The following is a 25336-nucleotide window of genomic DNA, read 5'->3' on the forward strand; positions in this document are numbered from 1 at the left end:
AATAACATAAGCAATACCCTCTGGGTAAATGCTGTAAAACCTTACACCAGTGCTCCACATACAGGTAAGTCACAGGTAAGTATCTGATCTGAAACAGATAAACCCCAAAATAAACATAGGCAACAGATTAACTATAGATAAGTATAGGTGAACAATAAATAAGCCACAAATAAACAACAGGTGAAATAACAGCAAAAGGGGGTCTCAGCAGAGCCCTAGGACTCTACTCATCTACTAATTTGCAAACATGAGTGTTCACAAAATATAAGGTATGACATCACACCACTTATGGCACAAGAACCCCAAAGATGAACTTAATCCCAAGGGGAAACCCCAGTGCCCTATGGCTTTTTCCCAGGCCCTTCAAGGAAGCTGGTAACTTCAGGGGGGTACTCCCAGTGGGCCCTCCACTTTCAGGAGCCCTTAACTAACCAAGGGGGACTCCCCCTCTCCTGTGGGAATCCTTTTTTCCCTGCAATTCATGGCTCCAAGGCCTGGAGGGTGGCCCTTGTCCTCTGCACCAGGCTGCTCTCACACCTGCAGTAGGCTTCAGGGGGGCAGGGGAGTTGCTGTCCTTTGGAACAGGGCTCCGCTATGCAGGGCTTCTGGGGCCTGTGGCTTAGCCCTGTCTGTTGGCTTACTAGCCCAAGCACCATCTGGCTCCTTGGACTATGGGTTGGAGGCCCGGGCTGCCTCTGCAACACCGGGCTCAATCCACTCCCAGACCCTCCACGCAGCACCTCCTGCACCGAGCTCCCAGCCTCATGCCGGGGGTTGGGGACCTGAGCCACCCAAGCACTCCAAAGATCCTGCTCCATGCACCAGCCTGTGCACTGTCTCTGGCCACGTGCCAGAGGTTGCAGACCCGAGCCGCCCCACACAGCTCCCAGGGTCTGGATGGTATGCACTGTGGTGCGCACTGAGTTCCTAACTACTGGAGCTGTCCTCTGCTCCTTGCTGATAGAAGTCTTCAAGTGCTCATCCTGAGCTACTGCTTCACCCTGCTGGGCAGCTCTCCTCAGCTCTTCTAAGCCCTGCTCTTCTCTCGTCTCTGTCCCGGATGCGTCTCCCCTCGTGCTGGGCAGGCAGCTCCTTTTATACACTCCTGGGCTCTGCCCCTGAAGTCTTCCAGACTTGACAGTGTTGCTGTCTACAGTCAGGTCCGGAAGGAGCTCCTATCCCCCTCTCCTCAGGAATGGGGCATGACTCAACTCCTTTTGCTGCCTCTTGATCAGTGGCTGGGCTTCACCAATCAAAACAGCAGAATCTCAACCCTAGGACTCAACTCAAGTGCCAAAAGGCAAGCCTGCTACAGATTTTATACTTGTTGCTTTTTATATTGCTATATTTTGATTGCACATATATTTTGATTTTTATCTCTAGGTAGAACCTTTCTTTGTGAGCGTGGCTCTGTTTGATATCAGGGACAACAGGAAAATCTCTGCTGATTTTCATGTGGATATGAACCACATGCTTGTTAGACAAATGATTTCAGCTTCCTCGCCTTTGGAGAATGGCACTATTGAAAATATGGACTCAAAAGAAACAGAAGAGCCACAGATCAAGGGATTTCCACAGGAATGGCTGAAATATCCAAAACAGGTATTATTTTATGTGTGAATTTTATCACAGATGATGCTTTTTTGGGTGATATCTTTCATTGGACTAAATATGCCTTGTCTCTTGCATATTTCCTAGACCATGATAGCTTCAACATCTCTCCAATTTTTGTATCTCAGGTGTTATATTAGAAAGATATCCTTCACTTTCACTGCAAGATGAAGATATGTTATTTATAGAACATGTTTTCAGGCACCTGTTCTCAAGTTTGTTCTGCCCATCCTAAAATAGGCATCAGTAGCTTCTTTGAAAAAGTCAATATCTGTTAGCTGAAGATACTCAGAAAATATGAAGCTATTTTTTATGCTAACTCTTTAGGCTTAAATATTGGCCTTTCCCATACCAATTAGACAAACTTATAAAACCTCTTCTGGATTTCTTCATTGATGTCTAAGCAAGGACATGGTCCTTGTCCTCCATTGATTAAAAGTGGCACTTTTTAAACTCCTTACTGTCATCCAACAGGAGACAAAAGATTGTAATAAAACAAAAGTAAAATAAAACAGGCCTTTTCAAAATGTTGATTAAAAGCAGGATTTTCATTTCCAATTTTCTAATTGATACATCAAAGAAAAATCCTCAGAATCAGTACTTTCCTGCTAAAATTTTCAAAATCAACAAAACCATATTTTCTAATAGAAAAAAAATGGTGAAACATTTCAACCTGCTGGTTATTTATATTCATAATTATAGATTTGTAGGTGAACAAAATCAAAAGGAGAATTATGATGAAAAATACAAACTGATTTCTTGTGTGGAAAATATTCCATAGATAATATTTAGTCATGTACAAAATAAATGACTAGTCAACTCTAACCTATTCTGAAATGGTTAGGGGGCTGACACATATGACTTATGAGGACAGGCTGATGAAACTCAGCTTATTTAGTCTTCAGAAGAGAAGACTGAAGGGGAATTTGATAGCAGCTTTTAAGTACATGAAGCATAGTTCCAAAAAGGATGGAACTGGACTGTTCTCAATGAGTGGCAGATAGTAAAACAAGGATCAATGGTCTTAAGTTGCAGCAAGGGAAGTTTAGGTTGGATATTAGGAAAAAGCTTCTCACTAGGAGGGTGGTGAAGCACTGGAATGGGTTACCTAGAGAAGTGGTAGAATCTCCATCCTTGGAGGTTTTTAGGGCCTGATTCAACAAAGCCCTGGCTGGAATGATCTAATTGGGGATGGTCCTGCTTTGAGCAGGGGTTGGACTAGATGACCTCCTGAAGTCCTTTCCAACCCTAATTTTCTATGATTCAATGATTTTATGTTCACCGAACCAATGACAAATTGTGGGTAAGAAGACTAATTATAGAAGTGTTTCACTTACAGGATATGCTTTACTCTTATCTGCAAAGTAGGCCTACAGGAGTGAAATTCTGGAGAGCCCAACTTGATATAATGTCCACATAAAGGAGACTGAAAGAAAGTGAAAGACCCACCAATAGAGACTCACTCTACCTCACTTGGATTCAACTCTAAAATCAGTCTATCATTTTGTAATGGAATTTATTTTATGTCAACAGGGAACATTGGCTATGTGTCTAACATTTGTAGTGGTATTATATGCTTACTATGTACTCTCTCTGATTATTTATAGGCTCTCTTTTCTATAAGTAACCCCCACTCAGAGATTGTGTTGGTGGCAAAAATAGAAAAGATACTCATGGGAAATATTGCCAGCAGTGCTGAGCCTTACATTAAGAATCCAGACTCTAATAAGGTAACACAATGAAAATATTATTTTTCTCTATGGTAGTGTAAACATCTTCCCATCAGTACAAAACACTGTAATCTATATTTGTAAATCCTACCAGTTCACTGGTGAGCTTAATTTACAAGCTTATCTAAGGCTTATTTCTCATGAAGGCAAAAGCAGTAATCTGAAGGATGACAAAATGAAGCCATTAAACATGTTATGAAGATATCTGCTTAGTACAGTTGGTATAGTTTTCAGTGTGCTTGGCAACAAAGCCTAATTCTCAAACAAAATATTCCTAATGAAATACTGTGTGATTATTTCATGTGAATCCATAGTCATATAGGTTTTACTCCAGGGGTTTCAAACATACAGCCCATGGGCTGAACCATTCCATCTGGCCTCTTGATAGTCCAGCAAGCTACTGAAAGTTGGGGGACATGGCCTGCTGCAGAATTCATAGTATCCAGGCCCGAATGGACATGCCCATCAGCAGTAGCCCCAGGGACCCATGCTGCTTCTTGAATGCACCTTCACACTGCTGCATGCCCTTGGAACTACACTGCTACCCCGGGCGTGTGCTGCTGCCTGAATGCAGCTCTGTGCTGCCCACACATCCCCAAACCTGCTAAATGTGGCTAAGTGGGCATTGGTGTGAATTGCTCTCTCAGCAATCCATGGTTTAGGAAGATTAATTGAGACATGAATGCGTCGGTGGTATTTATATAGAATAAAGGAGCAGATTTGAGGTCCGCCACTTCGGAAGTTTCAGAAAATTTCATTTCAGGGAATCTGAAGAAACAGAAAGGCAACTGTAAGTACTTCAGCATAGCACTCCACTTAAATATTTGTCTGTCAGCGTGTTCTTCAAACTGCATCAGCCCAGATCCTTTCTCTGCTAACCTTTAAGTTCAACGTTAACGTCTGAAATTGATCTGCTACTTGGATGTATGCATGCCATTCAGTTCCACTTTGAAGACTACCCTGAAGGGCCAAATTCTTCCTTGACTTGGATCCTGTGGCATGCCATTGTCTTCATAAGGGCTGCATAATTTATAAGTCAGGGTAGACTCTAAATTGACATCTGCTGGTCTAAACTTTAATACCCCAGCTCAGAGATCACTTAGTTAAATTAAACAGAAAGTCTCTGTACTATGAAAAGGATTCATTTTCAGGAACATCACAAGGTATTTCCCCAAGGGCAGGGTAAGTCCATTGGTTCCATTAAAGCCTTATTAGAAGAGGTTGCTCAGAGGCTGTACTCAGATCTTGCATCCCCAATTATCCTGGTCACAGTCCCTGAAAATCCTTAGAACAGCATAAGTTCCAAGAACCACTATAACTCCTTAATAAGAAAACTTTCCTCTCTGGAAGGCCTCCATAGCTCTGATCCAGTTAGTTAGAACTTCCCATAAATGTATTTTGAATCACATTTCCAGTCTCTATAAGCCATCTCTGCTTCAGCCTTCCATAAGCCTACTTTCCACAGTACAAAATAATAGAAGATTATATTCATTATAATGGAGTTTTTCTTTATCTAGTGTGCACAGAAGGTGTTAAAATCCAACAAGCAGTTCTGTAGCAAGCTGGGGAAGTACCGTATGCCATTTGCTTGGTCAGTGAGGTATGTATAATGATTGTTATGTAACAGATTTTTAATGTAACTATCATACAGCTCAGTCTGCTCTTGGACTCATACTTTTATTACAGACCCTTTTCAGCTTTGAACTAATGCTTTTAACTTGGATCATTTCCCCAGGCTGATCCCTGCAGTTTTCATCATTTCTATCTTATCCCATTTTTTCTTCCTTTAAATAGATTATGTAGTCACTTTTTTCCATTCAGTATTAGTGTGGTAGCATTTTTCACTCATGAGCACTTTGGAATTTGTTGGAAAGCATCAAGGATCACTGAAAAATTTCACTTTGTCATAAGCTCATCTGAATGATTTGATGCTAAAAATTCTAAGAGAGGTTTCAAGGTTGAAATTCTTTCAGGAGATTCTCCACAAAGTTAATTCTTTCATAAAACAGAAAAGCAGAACCCTCTCCATGAGCCCAAACACAGATTCAGTGCCTAACTTTAAGGCTAGGTACAGACATTTAAAAAGCCAGAGGTGAAATCAATCTAAGTTATGCGGTTTTCTGTAAGTGAGGTAGTTTAGATTGATAGTGAACAGAACACACATTTGCCCTTTGGTGGGGGGGGAGGAGGAGCATACCTTAGACCATATTCCACCATTTTTAAAACAATCTGCGTGTGCTGAACTTCTGGACTTTTACAGTCATAGACTGATTTCCAATCACTTATGCTGATAAAAGTGTAATGTCTGTTTACACTGTAGCATTCCAATGACTGTAAGGAGTCATAAGAAACTTTGACCAAATGTGGGAATTGCTATGCTCCTAGCATCCCCAAAAGGCAGTGGCATGGTAATAATGTTGATAGAGAATAGGCATTAGGAAGTTATGTTTTGGGGGTTCATGGCATGTCATGAATGTTTTCTTCTGTTTTACTGTACATGTGTGGCCTTGTTAGAAGCCTCCAAGCTTTTTTCAGAATGGAAAGGAGGAAAGGGAGAGGAGGGAGTCCAGTCTTGGGGTTTTTCAGTCCCCCCCAGAGGGTGGGAGAGGTGTATTGGGGTGGAGGGGGAGGGCTCCAATTCACCCACCCCACCCTTCAGCACTAGCTGGGAACAAGCTCCCTCCACTGCCTTTCCCCCTCCCATTCTGAAAACAGTGAACACTGGCAGAGACCCTGGCTGTTGCTGTGGGAACCTGGCTGCAGGCCGGCAGCCAGATTCCTCTCCCCTGGAACCAACAGTGAACTTCTGTTTGGTCTGGGGTAACACTGCAACTCAGAATGGTTTGCAGAAATTGCTCTGAGTTACAGCTGGGAGCTGTACTTCTGTCTGCATCCCCAGTGTCATCCTGTATCCACTTATATTACTGTTATCACCCTACAGATTGTGTTGTTTTGCCTGTATAAATCTTTATGGTTTGGGATACAGTTTAGTCAAGGAAAGGGAGTGGAACAGTTAAATCTCTCTTGCTGGCAAGAAGAATTGCTATGCCCATACGCAGGCAGAAAGGGTTGGGCCCTGAGCCGTTGTCTTTCTGTAGTGGGGAAATCAACTCCTGTGTAGCAGAGGCATCTGAGAGGAATGGCCCATCCAGCCAAAGGTGTGTCAGGTACCTCAAGCACACCACAGCTTTCTAGAGAGTTGAGGTGACTGTTGAGCGTGCTGGTAGGAGGTGGTGCTGGTTGGAAGAGTTTGGCAGTGGGCTCAGAAGTGTCAGAGACCCCAGCAGTCAGGACTTGTGGAAATCAGCAGGAAGGCTGATGTCTGGTGATGCTGGCAAGACAGTCAGGAAAGATTAAGTATACCTAGATAAGAAGGTAAGGATATGTTCTTGTTTATTTTTTCTGTCTCCAAATCTATAGTCAGTTTTGTTTGTGTTATTCTTTTATCATATGTAATACACCTTTTGTTGATTGGCTTCAGAAAGGGTGATTTCAAGCCTAGTGATATTCCAGGCTGGAGAAAGGGACATAACAAATTTGTCCATAATTCAGTGGCCATCTGGGGCTGGCAGAAATTCCTTCTCAGCAGCTGCAGAGTCTGATATAAGAGAGTGGAGCTGAGGCTTGCTGGTGTATGGAGCAATCCCAATGAGATCTTAGTCTGTTCCTTGGGGCAAGTAGCAGCACAGTGGGAAGAAACCTGGGGCTCTAGGGGCCCCTGTGGTTGGGTTTGTGACAGAGGTTTTCCTTTATTTGGTGGCTATGTACAATAGCAATAATTTACTTTCTGTTGTTTTCCTTCCCTTGCTCCCCCTCCTTCTTTTCCTAATTGTCTTCTGTGCATTTCTTTTCTATAATCCACTGTCCATTTCCTTCTGTTTCACTTTCTGATCTCTTCCTCTGAATTTTTACTTCTCTCCTTTTTCACTTGACATCTGTCTCTTTCTGAGATTCCTTCCGCCATTGTGGCTTCCTTCCTTTATTTTCCTTTTTTCCATTCCTCTACTTCTTTTTATTATTGCTATTCCTTTCTTTTGCCTGTTTTGTTCCGGTCTCCACTTCTTCTCTTTCTGTTACTACTCTCAGCTGCTTACTGTCATGTGGTATGAGAGCATGACTCTCTAAGGCCCTGCAGTTTCTCAGTAACACATCCCCATTGTATTTGTAGTACATGTACAAAGTAGGGACTGGAAGCCTGTCAGTGATGGGTTGTCCACTATCAAAATGGTCAGGAGCAGTACAGCCTAGCACACACAAGCTGCCTTGTTGAGAGGCTGTTCTTCATAATAAATATTGCATTTGATGTGCCTGTTTAGTGCTTTCTCCCATCTGATAGGATGCAGAGCATTAAGAGGACACTGTCAGGGGTGGATCCAGAGAGAGTGCAGTGGCACAGACTCAACCCTGCCTTTGCTCAAAGCTGCTGCAGGAGCAGCAGCCTGGCACTTTCTTTAAGTCCCCAAACTGGGTAAAAATTTCCCCTTGGCCTTCCCCCTTCTTGCTCAGCAGAACCTCCCCTACCTTTCCTGCCCAATGCTGATGTTGTCCAGAGCCACTTCTACCCCTCCAGTCAGGCTCCATGGGGAGCCAGGCTCAGCTAGGGACAGCAACACTGGAGACAGTTTCTTCCTCCCTGCCAGGTCCCCAGCCCTCCACCCCCCCACTATGCTACTTGGGAACATGCCTGCTGCTGTCTCTGGCTAAGCCTACCTTCATGTGCAGCCCATCTGGAGTGGGGCAGGAGCATCTCTGGAACCTCCTCCCCACTATCATCTAGGGATAGTAAAGGCAACAACAGTGCCAGGTGGGGATGATGAGCAATTGGGACGTAGGCAAAGGACATGCCGCTGAGCATGGAGGGGAATGCAGTGGGGAAGAAAAATTCTTAACTGATTTGAAGGACTTAAAAAAGACCCCAGCAGCTGCTACCATGGTATGGTCTGCCCACTTCAGTGGGAGTGGGTGGGGGTGCACTCAGCCCTGTAGAACTAGCTGCTGCCCATGGGCACTGTCAACACCCCAGGGGTATATGAAGCCTATGATTCTATAGGCCAGTATATTGTGGTTCTGAAGAAGTGGTGAGGGAAGCAAAAGAATAACAAAGTGTGGCCAATTTATTTTTTATTCCCATATATTTTGGTTGATCATCAATAAGGAAAGGTCAGTCAGGAAAGGCTAAGGTTATACATGTTCAAAAGAAAGGCAAATAGTTTGTTCTGATACTGTACCTAGTTCAAGGATTCTTATAAATATTTATCAGCTAAAGGGCTGTTCATCAAAATGATATGAATAAGTATCTGTGGGTTATGCAGAGCAGTTTCAGAATGTAATGGAAGGCAGATGCAGGCTAGGAACCAAACCTAGTCTTTTTTTTTTCTTTTTAAATTAACTCTGACGGGCCTCATGCATACTTGCTGCTACACTGTTCTTTATCTCTCTCGGTGCTATAAAGAGGTTAAGATTGTGTATTGGTTAAGTATACTAGCCTAGGATCAGATACCGGTTGATCACTGAAGCATAAGTGGAAGGAAGATCAAGAAACCTTCCTTGCCCATTCATCCATCCACCCACCCACCCATGTGTCTTATTTAAAACTATAAATAAGTCTTTCTTCTTTCCCAGCTTTCCCTTAGCCAGGTTTTACTTTGCATTAGTATAACTGCTTGTAGTAGTAGCCCTCTCCCCACTCCAAGATTGGAGAGGGGAAGACACAGATCAGCTAGCCAGAGGGCAGCATGTGCATTAGCTGAACTGCACAAGTTCATCAATAGCTTAGAAAAATATGGTGCATCACTCAAGATTCTTGACTGAAACAAGGCAGCTCTGCACTAACCCCATCTGGACCAGAGCCTAACTTGCATGAATTAATCTTTCATTAGTGTTCCTATAAAATGGTGAAAACCCTACACTTTTCTTGACCCAGATAGAAATTGAAGTCTCACAGCTCCCTTAGGCTAAGTACAGACATCTGGGGAGGTTAAATCAGGTTCAGAATTGCTGCCTGATTTAAACTTAGCTCGTCCTGGTGCCAACCTTACACTTACAGACCCAGTCTCAGTGGCCAGCATTCAGTCTAAACTTGTAACTGTACAGAAGTTCCATGCACATGAACTGATCTAAAAATTGCAGAACCTAGTTTAAGATAAACCTGGATCAAACTTACTTGATCGTAAAGCTGATGCATGGAACTTCTGTATGCTTTCCCTGCAGAACCTTGAGACTAGGAAAACCCAGCCACTGTCCCTGCCCTGGAGTTGCTCTTTTCACCCTTCCCCCACACTGGGCTATTTTTACAAACGCCCCCCCACCCCAGCCACTTTCGCCCCCCTCCCAACCAGCTAGCCCTCTCAACCTCCATTCCACAAGCCATTCAGTGTGTAACTGCTTTTATCAGTGTTCGCTGATGTTGGAGCTGAGCAAGTATATCCTGGGGGGGAGGGGCAGGAGGGAAGGAGGTGTAGGTTCATTCGGGGGAACCCCACCCTACCCATGGGTCACACCAGCCCCATGCACCGCACCCGCAGATCACACTTGCCCCCACACCTCATTGGTCACACCTCCCCCCATTCCCCAGCAGACACCCGGCTCCTCTGCTAGCCCCTGCCATCCTGACTTACCTGATATCAGGCAGCCATTTTAAATCAATTTAACATCCCCCTAATGCACCTGAATGTCTATACTTAGCCTTAAGGATCAGGCCCATAGCTAGCAAAATTGGAGAATAGACCCCTTCATTCTGTTGTTTTTCTGCTTTTATCTTCGTAACAGGGATTTTTCTCAGGGCCGGTCTATCAGTGTCCCGCCCACCTGTTTCTGGGCCAGCTGCCCACCTCCTCATCTGCCATGCCTTGATATATAATTATGATCTTAATTAGGTGGGAGGCTGCCCATTTCTTGCCCTGATGCCAGGGGACACTATTTGCAGCTCCGTACCTCCCCTATACCGCAGCCTAAGCCTCGCAGATGGCATCCATAGTTCTTAGAGCATCACTGGCCCCACAGTGGGCCCCAGAATCCTTCAGTCCAGACCCCAACTAGATCTCTCCAATCAGGCAACCTACTCCACCCTCATTCTGGGCTGCCTTGCTCCCTGAACTCTTCCGCCTCTCAGGTGTGACCCCCCTGGGACCATTGGCCACACAGGCCCCAGCCTCACCTCCAAAGCCAGTCAGAAACCCCAGGCCCTTTGCTCTAGGCATCCCTCACAGTGGGCCCCTGACCCCTTTGATCCTTCTGGTCCTGGCCCCAGCATTGACCAGTCAAGGGTGTTTCAAGTCAGGCCTCTGAGCCTCTAGTCCACTTTCTACCATGGGTCCACCTTCTTGGCCCTACTATGGTGTAACCCACCCAGTTGTGGGATCTGGGGTTATTAAGGCACCCTGACCTACCTTTCACTGAAGTGGTACTGGCCTGATATTTCCTGGGGGCTCCCATGCCACTGGGAGCCCTACCAGGCCACCCATCCCCAGTAGGGTGCAGTTTTAGGTCATGCCCAGGACCAGGAGCCTCCAAGCCATCCCCTTAAACTCCTACCATTACCTCCAGGGATGTTGCATACAGCCTTGCAGCCAGCAGCAAACTGCTCTATTTATGTTGGCGGCCAGAGATCTAAAATGGTTGCTGCAATCAAGCACTTGATCAGCCCTTAAAATGGCAGGCACTAACAGTGCCCTGCCACTATCCTATAATATAAAGTGGCATCTCTTTTTTAAAAAATCATATAATCTTGAATTTAAAATGTTATTGTGGACTCGGCAAGTGTAGAATAAAGTACAGAGAACCTGATCGGTTGGATAGTACTCCAGTAGGTTTAAATGCTGCAAGCCTTTCTGAGGCTCATGCTTGTGATTAATGCAGTATGTTTATACAGAAAAAAGTAGAAATAATATTCATTTGCATTTGGAAAATATGTTTCAGCACAGTAGGATCCATATATAGTCGTATGCTATATTCAGCACATGCATAAACTCATTGACATTGGTGAAATTGCACCAGAGATGTATTGGATTCATAATATGGAATTCTGTTTTCACTTATACTAGTAAAAAACCTTTGCCATTAAAGTTATTTTGTACTCATACTAGTAGAACCAAAAGCAAAATTTGGCCCATTAAAATCTCTCTCTAATTGCATAACTTAAAAATAGATATTTGCAGAGGGCACACATGACATCATAGAAAAGGTAGGATGGCTATGATAAATTGCAAAAGGCTGAAGCTAAAAATGTGTTTGCTATTTATTTAATTTCTGGCACTAGCTACACTTCTATTTTATTGTGGAAATATCCTCTTTAAAGCACATACAGATTGCTACAGTGTGATTTTATGTATTCATTCACTCAGCCAAAATCTGGCAACTGTGTATGTGCTATGCAGGCTACTGGAACTTTAATTATTTTATGTAAAAACCAAATTGTGTGTCCTTCAGTGTGATGACTCAGGATTTCTTGATGATTTCTTCCTATAGTCAATCTCATTTGGTGTTGTCAGCTCTCACAGATATAATTACAGTTGCATTAGAATTACAATGTGCCAAATCAATCTTCCATTCTCATTTTCCTACAAGAGCTAGCCAGATTTATAAATATATGTCTAGTCTTCAGGTAGAATATGGGGAAACTTTACTCAGATTAATTTTTACACATTTCTTGTCCTTGTAACCATCTCTACCCACACAGATTACTTATTAGAGAGCCTAATATTTTAATCTTTCAGGAGTTTACAAGGTTCTGGGCCAGATTCTCAGCTTGTGTAAATTAGCTGTACTGAAGTTAGTGAAGCTTTACTGATATATGCTGGCTGTGGTTCTGGCCCTGCTTCTCTAACCAGTTGCTTATTTTGCTCTTTTGATGAGCCTTAATAAATCTGTGAAGTGAGAAGATCATTAGGTGGCTTTTTTGCTTGCCAGATCCTATTGGTATCTCTTTCACTAGGGCTTAAATGAAAGCCATAGAATTGCTTGTGGACTAGTTAATTTACAGAATTCTAATGCTCTGGTGATAAAAACATTTCACAGAGCAGATTTAGGTTACATCTCTATGAGTTTTATGAAAGTTAACCTTATAAAAAGTTATGGAAAATGTAATATTGTCCCCTCCATTTCATTTAGCTAAAATTAGACACTGCACACTTGTTCTTATCAGATACTGCTTCCAGTTTACTTCACTATTTGGGATCTGGCAAGATTTCCTGTTGGCACCTATTCTTTTTCACTGGCAGTAGAATAGGGAAGTAAATTGAGAAGAACGATTGGCCAAACGATTCATAGAGCAGCACTTTGTTTCAAAACGTTTTACTTTCATTAAGCCATCTTTTCTCATATTCCAGTTGAATCCAGGTTTCTTTAATTTGGATGACTGTTATAAATCCCATAAAACTAATGTGCCTAATTCCAGGCGAAATTCAAAGGACACAAGAATGTCTTAATTAAACTCTGCAAGTGGCAGCAAACACAAGTGGAAACAGCCAAGACTGACTTCCTGTGCGTGCAATAGCTGATATTTGTTACTCTTAAAAAAATACCACTTCATTTCCTCTCTTTTGGTTTTTTATTTTATTGATATAATCAAAATTTTATTAATGATCTAGAAACATGCAGAAAAACAAGTCAGTTCTGGGTAAGTCTCCCTTCTTCTTTTAGAAGGATGCAAAGAATACATCATATGTTGGAAATTCTAGCCCAAGACCCTTCCCATAAGCAATTTTCATTTTAAGAGCCCAGTCCTGCAAAAGTTTTATCCACCTTAATGAGTGAAAGCTGGACCTAGGTAAATTCAAAGTAGAACTCAGGTACATTTTGTATATTTGTGTAGTGTATTTACTTATTGAAACAATTTTCCTAGGAGTTTGGTGAATTCTCCGTTGCATCCTTTAAATCAAGATTGGGCAGCTTTGTAAAAGAAGGAAGTTACAGTCTTGATCTATCAGTGACACAGGAAAATTCTTACAGTGATGGTCCGACTAGGTCATCATAAGCATGCATTCGGGCATTAAAATCTATGAAGTCTAATCGTTGCATAGTGAGCAATTCTACTGAAATCAGTAGAGCAACTCACATTAAACAGAATTAAATGTATGTATAAGTCTTTGCAGGACTAAATGTATAAATAAATTATAGCCATCTCTCCAACTCTGCTCACTTACAATCAAAAGTACCATGTTTGCTTCAAAGGGATTTGAACTACATTATCCCAAGTAAATGATTATCTGTGTGAACTTAAAATATTCAAAATACTTGGATGTCATCAAATATTATTATTTTTCTTTGCAGACCTGTATTTAAGGATAATCAGGGAAATGTTGACAGAGACTCCCGATTCTCACCTTTGTTCAGGCAGGAAAGTAGTAAGATTTCAACTGAAGATTTGATTAAACTAATAGCAGAATATAGAAGGTAAGGAAAAATGGCTTTGGTTATGGATTGATAGAGACATAAAATAGTGTGTAATACTGTGTAAAATATTTTGTCATAATTTCAGTCTTCACTTTGTGCAGCATGGCTAGCCATGTAAAATGAGTGTTTTTCATATTAACCTATTATCGGTCAACGAGTGCTGCTGGCTGATTGTAACAGGGGGCCTGCTCAGGGCCCATCTACCAATGGCCATGCCCACCTGTTCTGGGCCGACCGCCCGCCTTCCCACCTGCCATGCCTTGTTGTTAATTAATTAATTATCTTAATTAAGTGGGAGGCTGCCTGTTACTTGCCCCCATGCCAGGGGGTGCTATCTGCAGCTCCATATCTCCCCTACACTGTAGCCCATGCCTCACAGATGGCATCCACAGAAGTTAGTCTCACCGGCCCCACACTGGACCCCAGAATCCTCCAATCAGGACCCCTTTAAGATCCCTCCATTCAGGCAGCCTACCCTGCCCTCATTCAGGGCCACTTAACTTCCTGAACCATTTCCCCTCTCAGGCATGGTCCCCCCCAGGACCTTTGGCCACACAGGCCCTGGCCTCACCTCCAAGGCCAGTTGGGACCCCAGGCCCTCAGCTCTGGGCGTCCTTCATGGTGGGCCCCTGGCCCTTTTAACCGGTCTGGTCTTGGCCCCAGCATTGACCAGTCGAGGGTACTCTATGTCAGGCCTCTGAGCCTCTAACTCCACTCTCTCTCTCTGGGGTCTGCCCTCTGGGCCCTACTAGCAGGTGACCCACCTGGTTGTGGGAGCTGGGGTTAAGGCACCCCAACCCGCCTTTCACCAGGGTGGTAACTGGCTTGGCATTTTCTGGAGGCTTCTGCGCCACTGAGAGCTTCGCCGGGCCACCCACTCCTGGCAGGGTGCAGTTTTAGGTCATGCCCAGGACCAGGAGCCTCCTAGCCTTCCCCTACAGCTCCTCCTCCCTTACCTCCCCTACAGCTCCTCCTCCCTTACCTCCAGGTGATACATGAAGCCTCACAGCTAGGCAGTGTTACTGCCTGGCCTACCAGCAGGGAACTGATCTATTTATATAAGCAGCCAGGGATCTAAAATGGCTGCTGCAATCAAGCACCTGCTGGCTGCTTGGCTCAGATCTTAAAGTGGCAGGAACCAACAGTGCCCTGCCACACTGATCTTGCCTTTTACATAATAAACATTATTCCAAATTTTAGATAGTTAGAATCTATTAACATTGATAGAAATGAAGAAGCAAAGGAGAAAACCTTGTGAGAAAAGGGGAAATATATATAAAAATGGTCCTTTAACGGTGCTCCCTTTCCACTTATTGTTTCTAATATGAATCTCTATAGCAAACCATGTAGTGTATACTGGCAGCCTCCACTTCTGTCTAGCATTTGCCAATATGTGGATTTTTAGTCATTTGTCAAGTGTAAATACATAGTCAAGTGTAAATAAGCATTAATTGCACTGAAGTTAATGTTTACACCAGTGTAAGTGATGGGCAAATCAGGACCAGAAGCTCTTCCTAATCCTCCCACTCTAAAAATAGTTTATAACTAATCACTTGATGAAGCATTTATATTCTACTTACATGCAATCATTTTAGGAACTGATCCAGTGCCCAGTGAAGTCATTGCCACATCCCCTATGGGCAGTGGGTCAGGGTCTTAATTTATTGCCCTCATGTCACAAGTGGAGGGCTATGAACTGCGCCAGCGTTCCCAGTGTGCTCTGTGTAAGGTTAGTCTTTGATAAGTCATCTTATCTGAAGCATCTCCATTTCCTAGAAAAGAACAAATCAGCTTTAGGTTTCTCACAGTTTTCAGGGCATCATTCAGACTATCTCAGTTGCCTCTCCACTGGCTCCTGGTGGATGTTTTTCCTGAATGATTTCCCCATAAGTCCATGCTCCCAAAATTCCCTTTAAAGGACCATTTGTTTTAAAAAGCAGGTAATAGTTTTAGATCCATAACTTTTGGCTATGGGGATGACAAAGAGAATCTGGCCTGAAGGAGGAATGTTAAACTATTTAAAGTATTTCTCAAGGTGTTACTGATTTCATATCAATTACCCCATTGTAATCTGATCAGGAGAAAAATGTCATTGTGTTTCTTATACAATTGAGTAGCTCTATTTAATATAATGTTTTACTGCATGATCTATTTCATTATATAAACTATTGGCCACATTTCATTTTATCTTGATCTCACAAGTTACGTGCAATGACCCCATGTGCTAACTTCCTCAAAATGTTTCATTTCTGTTGCAGAGCAGAGAAGATCAGCAAAATACAGACGATACCTGGCAGTCTAGACATTGCAGTAGATTGTGTCCCTTTGGAACACCCAAGTATGATTACATTTTATAATTATTCATAGTTTGTAAAATTTAATTTAAGCCTAAGTTACTGCTGCCACCCTCCCCGATACCTGTGGGAGCTGAGGACACTTAGTTGCTTGCAGGGTAGAATCATAAAAAAAAGGTGCTGGAAGGGACTGCAGAGGGTCATTTAATCCACCCCCCTGCTCAAAGCAGAACCATCCCCAACTAGATCATTCTAGCCAGGGCTTTGTAGAATCGGGCCTTAAAAACCTCCAAGGATGGAGATTCTACCACCTCTCTAAGTAACCGGTTCCAATGCTTCAGTGCCCTCCTAGTGAGAAAGCTTTCCCTAATATTTAACCTAAACTTCCCTTGCTGCAATTTGGGGCCATTGCTCCTTGTTCTGCCATCTGTCACCACTGACAACACTCTAGCTCCCTCCTCTTCGGAACCACCCTTCATGTAGTTAAACCTACCCTCATGTTATCAAATGCCCCCTCAGTCTTCTCTTCTGCAAGCTAAATAAGCCCAGTTCCCTCGGCCTCTCCTCAAAAGTTATATGCCCCAGACCCCTAACCATTATCATTGCCCTCCGCTGGACTCTCTCCAATTTGTCAACATCCTTTCTATAGTGGTGGGCCCAAAAATGGACACTGGCCTCACCACTGCAGAATAGAATGGAATAATTACTTCCCTTGATCTGCTGGCAACGCTTCTATTAATGCAGCCCAGTATGCTGTTAGCCTTCTTGGCAACAAGGGCACACTGCTGACTTATATTGAGATTATTGTGAGTGCTGCAATGCTAGGGTGCTTGGAGTGTCCCACAGAAGCATGGGGGGCTCCCCAGCACGCTCGGCAGCAGAGCCAGAAGTGGACCAGAAGCACTTCTGGTCCATTTCCAGGTCTGCCGAGGAGTGCATGGGGGCGAGGGGGCCCCTGCACCCACCCGGCTCAGTGACTGGTGCCTTCTGGGTCTGGGGGGGAGCATCTGGGGTCCCCCTGCGGCCGATCGCTGAGTCAGGTTGTTGCAGGCCCCACGTCCCCTTGCGTACTCCCTGGGAGACCTGGAAGTGAACCAGAAGTACTTCTGAGTTTGCTGCCAACATATGGAGGCCGCCCCACACACACTCCTGTGGGACGCTCCATGCGCCCCAGCGTCGCAGTGATCATGAGCTGTGCCTGCTACCTCAAGGTATGAGGAAAAATTTTTAAATCTGTGTCTGTGTCCAAATTGCTGATTCTCCAAATCATCATTGAATCTTCAGATTTGGATTCAGCCAAATCAAATTGGGGACAGTGATCCGAATCAACAAATTAAATCACTGTCCCTGATTTGGGCCAAATCCAAATCGAATAGGGCCCACTTCGCACACCCCTAATCAATACTTCTAGAATCAGTGTCCTTGACTGCCTACAGTTAGTGTACTTCAGCTATGCATTTCCTCTGCTCTCTGTTGACAGGATACCTTTATTCATTAGCTATCTGTTGAACTGAATTCAGGTGCCCTGATTCTGTCACACATTAAATCTAGTTCAAATACCTATTGCTTCATCTCATTTGTTGCCTTTTAGATAGCAGCTCAATATAAAAATGCATGAAAAATTGGAATACAAAGAGTTGTTAGTTCCTCTAGAAACAATATCTTGTCATCTGTTAACAACACTTTAGTTGTGTTTGGAATGATAACTTTGTTGAAATTATATGTTGATAACGTTACTATGTTTTGTCCTGGATAATGTAAATTTAAAATCTATTCAGCGTTATGTTATTAAACTTAGAGGAATTTACTTAAACATAAATCATGGGGATTACTGTGGATCTACATAGATGAAAAGGGGGTTGAAACAAATGTGGTCCTTCGCATCTAGATATTTCATATTAAATGCTTATTTTTAGTGTTTTAAAAGAACATAAAATGTGATTTAACTTTATTTTCTTTTCTTTTCAAGATTGTGTAACATCATCTTTTATTCCAATCAAGCCATTTAATGATATAAAGGAGCATCAACCTACAGTGGAAGTGGAGGAATTTGTACAAGAATCAACAAAATATTCTCAGCCTTATAGGGTGTATAAGAACCAAATATACATCTATCCAAAACATCTCAAGTATGATAGCCAAAAATGCTTCAGTAAGGTACAGTAAGCAATATTTTAAGGACTTGATTCAATATGATTAATAGTGTTGAATATTTGCTTACTCCATGAATAGTCTCACCAAAATCAATAAGACCGTTCAAGGTAGCTGAGAATGCTGAACTAACTTCTTCTCTTTTTTGGCTCTTTATATGGAATCTTGAAACACAGAAAGAATTTCCTGGAAGTTATTTAGAGATTAAAGAAAACTTCTAGGCCCAGGGTCAGCAACCTAATGCCTATGGGCCAGTTCTGGCCTGCAGAACCACTGGATCCAGCCCCCAGAGCTGGGGTCTGAGCAGCAGGGGGTTTATCTATTCCATGGTGCACAGCAGCCGGACAGCAGGGAGCTTTTCTGGGCCACACTGCAGCTGGGCAATGGAGAGAAGTGGAAATGGAGAAGCAACAGCAGTGCTTCCTAGCACTGGTTCACCTGTGACCCAAACTGATCCATTCCAATCTGCTGCTGAAAAATGTTGCTAACTGCTGTTTTAGGCTACAAAGAGAGTTCAAAAACTAGGTATTATTGTAATAGCTATTTTGTCCTTTAAGGACATACATTTTAATTACATACATAAATTAAATGAAACTGGAGAAGTATTTTGCATATTAATTTTGACTGAATATGAATTAAAGACCAGATGGGGCTATACGGTGGCCATTTTACACTTTGCTTCTGTCCAGCGCAGTTAATGCCCAATTTGAAACCTTCAAGGTCTTCTTTTCATACTTTTTTATTGTCTATGGTTTCTCTGGGAGGTAGAGATTCTTGGAAGTTGGCTTGCTGTCCACACGATGTTCTCCAGATTTTGAACACAGTTTATTATATTTAAACTATTTTTGATTATCTTTAAACTTATGAGCTGAAGATTTCTGTTTGAATGTCTAATTCATTACTGTTGCAGGCAAGGAATATAACAGTGTGTATTGAGTTTAAGAGTTCAGATGAAGAAGGAGCCAAGCCACTGAAGGTAAGCAAAGACAAAGCTCATCCAAGAACGATGTATTGAAAGAGAGAGTGTGTGTGTGTGTGTATACTGGCTGGCCCCATACCACTCATTAGCATGACTTTGGTAGTTTAATAAGAACATCAGCATTAGGTTTCCAAAGTCAGCCTGTAGTAGACAGAGTTGTGTAGCTCAACAGGGCACAAGACTTAAAAGAACCTCAGGTTCAACTTTCAACTATGCAGTTTACCATAGATAGACTATCTACTTGTTACCTTTGCACATCATTTTCCGCATCAGTAAAATGGAATTGTTGACAGTCAGTAATCAAGAATCTTTGACCTATCTCCTGCCAATTCTGGCAGTTGGTTGTTACTCTTTTTGCCATGCTTAGAAATCTCTTCAAAGTACTGGGGCTGCACTGTGCATCTAAGGAAAAAACATTTTTAGAGAATTTTTTTCTTTCAAGCTATAGCTAAAAATTAGTTATTAGTATTATCGGCAAACCTCAACAATTGAATAGAAGTCTGATTTTTTTAACAGTGTATTTATGGGAAACCTGGAGGACCATTATTTACAAGAGCAGCCTATACCGCTGTGCTGCATCATTCACAGAATCCTGATTTCTATGATGAGGTCAGTATACTCTTTCACTGGTTAGAAGATGTTTCTCTGGCAGCACATATTTACTTGAGACATAAAAAATTACTAGGGTTCTAAATGTTCATATATCCAAGCGAGCACACATTGCATTAGCTAGAGAGATTTTGCGTGCAGGATCATAGAAAATGTCACTGTTTCTTTCAGCACATTTTAGAGGATGGTCCTTCTAAATTATTTTGTAGTACTTGATTATTATTAATAAAACAATCCTGTCCTCTAACATGTGTGCATGCACTGACGGCTAGGATCTTTTGCTCTAGAACATGTTTTCAGTATATTATTCTTTATATGATGCTGAGCATAAAGTGGAAAAAGCCCTCTATATCATGTAAGTCCCAAAATGGGATGCCTTTATGTAACGGACCGGAATGCAGCACACAAGCAGTACGCAGTGGCTGTAGCTAGTACTTCAGCTTGTAAGGGGATGTGGGTTTAGAGTGGATCTTTCATTCTGCCCCCAGATTGATGAGGGCACTAGTAGTTGCCTCAGTTACCCACCTGATGTATGTTTGCTTGATGAACGTAGAGCCTACCTTCATAGACTTTATACTGGTGATTGGAAGTTCACTCGGCTCAATCTAGGTTGTTCCATAACTATGAAGGGAGAAATTCCCTCACATGCAGAGTATCCATTTAAACACTATTTACATACCTTAAGTGGAACTAAAAGGCTCAGTTTCAGAGGTTTTGATCACCCAGGGACTTCAAACTGAGTTTTGGATGTTTAGCACTTCTGAAAATGTGCTCAGTTGGTGCACAAGGCTTTGTATGTACACTCTGCCTTTGGCCGAGTTTCTTCAGACTTGAATTAAGTATTGAGTTAAGACCCCATATGGCAGAGCACAATTGGGGTGGTAGCCACTTAGTATGGGCTACAGCAGGCTGGAGAAGAGCCTGCATGGAGGGCAGCTGGGAGACACCCCTGAGAAGTTATTTTAAGGGGGAAGTTGTGTGGTGGAGCACCAGCAGGGTGCTCACCACTTAAGGGCTGTAGCGAGCTCTGAGTGAGCCTACTATGTGAGCAGCAGGAAAAGCCTCCCCCAGGAACTATTTTAAGAAGGAAGGTGGATGGCAGAGCACCTTTGGTGTGTGCCACTCCCAGGAGGAGAGCAGTGAGCAGACAGGTGTAGGCCAGCCCTGATGAGGGGGTCATTTTAAGATCCTGGCTCTCAGGGCTGGAGCACCAGTTTGTTGCCAGCAGCCAAGGGAACAACAACACCCAGTTGCACTGTTGCTCAAGGAACATCTTGGAGGTAAGGGCAGGAGCTATGGGGATGGTAGGAGGCTCCTAGTCTTGGGTATGACTAGAAACTGCACCCTGTCAGGGAAAGGTGGCCTGGTAGGACTAGCCATGGCAGGACAGTCTCCCAGAACTGCCAGACCATATCCCAATGAAAGGCGAGGAGGGGTGCCTTAAAACCCCAGCCCCCACCAGTCTGATGGGTTATAACACCAGAGGGGAATAGGGCCAAGCACGCCCATGAGAGGGGCACCTGAGCCCAGAGTTGGTAGTGTGGCTAGGCATGCCTATGAGAGTGGCACCTGAGCCTGTAGAGGTTTAAGACCCCAGAGAGTAGTGGGGCCAAGCATGCCAATGGAAGGCACCTGAGCCCATGTGGGCGTAAGACCCTGGAGCCCCAGCAGAGGGGGCAAGTGTGTTGAGCCTCAGAGAGGGGGGCATGAGTGTGCTGAGGTCCCAGGGAGGGGGTGAGTGCATGGAGCCCCAGGGAGAGGCGAGTATGTTAATGCCCCTTGAGTAGGGGGCAGAGAGGTCCAGGTAAGCCTTCAGGCACCTGAGGCCAAGTGAAGCAGCATAGAGAGGACCATGAGTGAAAGGGGTGAGTCACTGGCCTCAATTAGGAGACCAGTGGGCTGGGTTACCCAGTGAGGGGCCAGAGTCAGGGTTAACCCAGTGTTTGGCTAATTGCCTGGCCATGATGCAGGTGAGGGTCACAGGAGAGGCCCAAAAATCTGCGCCAGGGCCAGCCAAGGAGTGAAGGGATGAGTCTGCTGGCCCATGTGGCTGCTTGAGGGAGCAGGCTGGGGTGAATGAGGCCCAGTAAAGGACAAGAGTATGAGAGGCCTGGTGAGAGTTGGCATGTGACAGAGGCCCCAGTGAGAGCAGGGCTGTATGTGTGAGGCCCAGAACAGGGCAGTATGACAGAGGCTCAACAATGTGCTGAGTTGGGCCCAGCCTCAAGCTGGAATATAGCACAGCTCATGGGAGTCATCTGCGAGATGTGAGACATGATAAGGGAAGGCTGGAGTCATGTGTTTACTGCCTGTGAACAGCAGGGTGCTCAAAGGACAACCTCCCACCTAATTAACATAATAACTAATTTACAACAAGGCGTGGCAGGTGAGTAAGACAGGTGGCTCGCCCAAAGACAGGTGGTGGGCCAGCACTGTGACCGGGGCTGGGAGTTTGCTCCTGTCACACCTCAATACCTAACAGAGACTGATTTGGGTGGGTCAGGTGTACAACATTGTCACTGATGAGCAATAAATTTTGTTCAATAGCTATAAGAAGTTACTATAAAATCAAAATACATTTTTGAAGCTTCATGTTTAGACAACCATTTCACTGCTATGATTTAAGTATGTGATATGTTTACTCCGATCTGATTTAATACCAGAAGTGTTTACAACAATTCTTAGCCTTTATTTTAACTACATATTTAGTTTTGGTATATTACTGCTATCTTTCCTATTAGTTACCACAGTAACACAGGTAGCATATTCCAATAGTAAGTATCAGCCTACCAGATTACTGAACAAGAAACATAGGCAGACAGGGTTCTTTGGATAGATGTGGTATCTTTTATTAGACCAACCAAATAGTTGGAAAATTTGTTCTTTGCGAGATTTTGGGCACAACCACCCTTCTTCAGGCACAGGAAAATCTGTTGGTGTTTGTGTGCTCTCCTGGGTAGAATAGAAGCCAAAATGCAAAATGCAGATCTGTGAAAATGCAAATACGTGGCAGTAAAGTTCAAAGGGAATGGAAGACACTAAGTATGAAAAGGTAGTTGGGGGTGAAGTTCATAGGCTCATCTATGGAAGGTGTTTTGTAAATTCCCTTTGAGTATTAGAACTGACAGACTGGACAGAGAGTGCTTTTCTTGTGAGAAATTTGCACCTACAGGTAATTGGGTATTTTTGTCTTCAGTAGATTTTTTGGTGTGCATTCATTCTGGTACTCGGTTCTTGTTTGGTTTCTCCTACATATTTTCCATCAGGGCATTTAGTACACTTGATGAGATATATTACATCTCTGGAGGTGCAGCTGTAAGTTGCAGAGATGCTGATGGTTCAGTTGTGGGTTGCAGTTATTGTGGGAGTGGTGGAGATGTGTTGACAGGTTTTACATTTTTGTCCCGGCATGGCCTGGATCCATTCCATGTGTTTTGGACCATAGGAAGTTTGCTTCTGGTGATGAGGTTAGCAAAGTTTGGTGCTTTTTAAAGGGCAAGATGGGTGGTTCTAGAAAGATGTCTTTAAGAGTTGGGTCTTTTTCTAGTGTATGGGTTGTAATTGTTTGAGGATTTTCTGTGTAGATTCCTGGGAAGGGTGGTATGTCATACCTAATGGTGCGTGATCCGTGAGGGTTCTCTTTTTGTACTGTAGCAATTCTTCACATGATATCTAGGTGGCACTTTCAAAAGTACAATCTCTCTCTCTGGAGGAGTGTCCTTGTTGGGTGAAAGCCCTTTTGAGATTTGCAAGGTGACAATCATAGGTATTCTCAGTGCAAATTTGGTGGTATAGAAGGGCTTGGTTGAATAAAAGACAGTTTTTCTTCACTGAACCTGTTGGGTTTAAGACTCATCCTAGATCCTAAATAAAAGTTCTAAATATTGTATGATCCCTGGTTCACTTTCAAGCTTTGCCAGAAAATCAATGATGATAAAGCAGCATTAGGATTTTTTTAATATAAATGGTGCTGAGATAACTCGCTCTTGTTTTTAGTTTTAGAAAATGACAGAATAGTTACAGTTAGTGCTGAGGTACCTAGTATTGAGGTGACTGTTTCTGAGCAGTCTGTTTGACAAAGGTCTCTCAGTTTTTAATTGTATCCCCTTTTCAGTAGAAACTCAGATACTCAAAAGAATGGGAAGAAAAATCAGATTAAGGGAGAGTAATAAATAGTCGGTCACTCTAAATGATTTCTTTAAAGGAATAGCTGTGACTTGGGTTGAACAGTTGCCAGTAAAAGCCAGTTTAATTAAAGTTGTGTGTAGAAAGATTTCTTCCTTGTAGCCCATCTCTAACTCCTGGTTCGATCAATTTAAACTAAAGAGAGGTGTAACATTTTACATTTCAGGTGAAAATTGAACTTCCCACCCAGCTCCATACGAAACACCACATTCTGTTTTCATTTTATCATGTTACCTGTGACATAAATGCAAAAGCTAATGCCAAAAAGAAAGAGGCTCTGGAAACACCAGGTACCTGCTGTAGACTTACTTTCAAATAATTCCTTGCTAATTTTGTTTGCATTAGATATATATAATTATAGAAATAATTATATATATACACAATGATGTGTGTTCATCTAAAGTTTAAGGATTTAATAATTTCTATCTGTGGCTATTATTTACTCTGTTCTTGTGCTTTAAAGTGTCTTATTGATTTGCTCTTGTGTGCAGTTGGATACGCGTGGCTTCCTTTATTGAAAGATGCCCAGTTAGCTTCTCAAGAACATAACATTCCAGTGGCAGCCAGTTTGCCTCCCAGTTACTTAAGCCTTCAAGATCCCACCAGTGGAAAGGTATTTAAGTAATATTTGCATGTTCAATGGAATAGCAAGCTAGAGGTTGCATGCAGTTTAAAACAATAGGGCAGCATTCTCATGTATACCTCTCTGACAACATAAAGGGTCTTAGTGTAAATAATAAACTGGCCCCTACTGTTTAGAGTCTTTACATGTGCATCTCTCATTAATTAAGCTAGTATACATAACACAAAGTCATGGGCCAAATTTTGCTGCTTACAGAAGTGTGCTTGGATTTATCTCACCTCAGCGATTTAATATCTCCAAAGCTCTTGGAGGCAACATAACACATAGTGGCCCTTTCTACAGTTTTAAACCTGATCTTCTACACAGTGTGATAACTGTGAGTCCCCAGATCTGTGAGTGGGACAAGGATTCCCACTGATCTTTAAACTCAGCAGGAGAGCTACCAGCAGTTTTTGGTCCCTTGCACTCACTCTGTATAGTGGGTGCATCTACATGTGCACTCTACTAAGGAGTTAACTAATTAGTTTTGCAGTAAAGTGTCATGGTCTATACATAAGCCCACATTAGGGCGCAGTAAATTAATTAACTCTGCTGTAGGATAGTATTGTTGGGGACACGCATGTAGACTGTGACAGGGGCTGGATGTGGCATGGGGGTACTACAGTGCGAGGGGCTGCCTGACAGCTAACACCACACTGTAGCACCTCATGCCCTAGCCAGCCCTTCTTCTTCCCTCCACTGCCACCTGGACCCTGAGGCTGACCCCCCGGGCCCCTTGCCAACCCAAAGCTGCTCTGCCCTG

General features: G+C 43.1%; 1 protein-coding gene across 5 annotated transcripts in view; it reads left to right on the forward strand.

Annotated features, from left to right (window-relative positions):
* The window catches only part of DOCK10 (dedicator of cytokinesis 10), a 202821-nt gene that overhangs the window by 105911 nt on the left and 71574 nt on the right, over window positions 1-25336 (forward strand). For all 5 annotated transcript variants that reach the window (XM_019533056.1, XM_019533052.1, XM_019533054.1 and 2 more), the window contains exons 12-21: window positions 1384-1602; window positions 3219-3341; window positions 4859-4941; window positions 13611-13733; window positions 15992-16071; window positions 17997-18184; window positions 19089-19154; window positions 19674-19766; window positions 24118-24241; window positions 24443-24564. In XM_019533056.1, the coding sequence (XP_019388601.1) occupies window positions 1384-1602; window positions 3219-3341; window positions 4859-4941; window positions 13611-13733; window positions 15992-16071; window positions 17997-18184; window positions 19089-19154; window positions 19674-19766; window positions 24118-24241; window positions 24443-24564 (1221 nt within the window). The remainder of the gene's footprint in view (window positions 1-1383; window positions 1603-3218; window positions 3342-4858; window positions 4942-13610; window positions 13734-15991; window positions 16072-17996; window positions 18185-19088; window positions 19155-19673; window positions 19767-24117; window positions 24242-24442; window positions 24565-25336) is intronic.

Source organism: Crocodylus porosus, unplaced genomic scaffold, assembly GCF_001723895.1.
Source record: "Crocodylus porosus isolate Cpor-Errol unplaced genomic scaffold, CroPor_comp1, whole genome shotgun sequence".
In the NCBI taxonomy this organism is placed as follows: Eukaryota; Metazoa; Chordata; order Crocodylia; family Crocodylidae; genus Crocodylus; species Crocodylus porosus.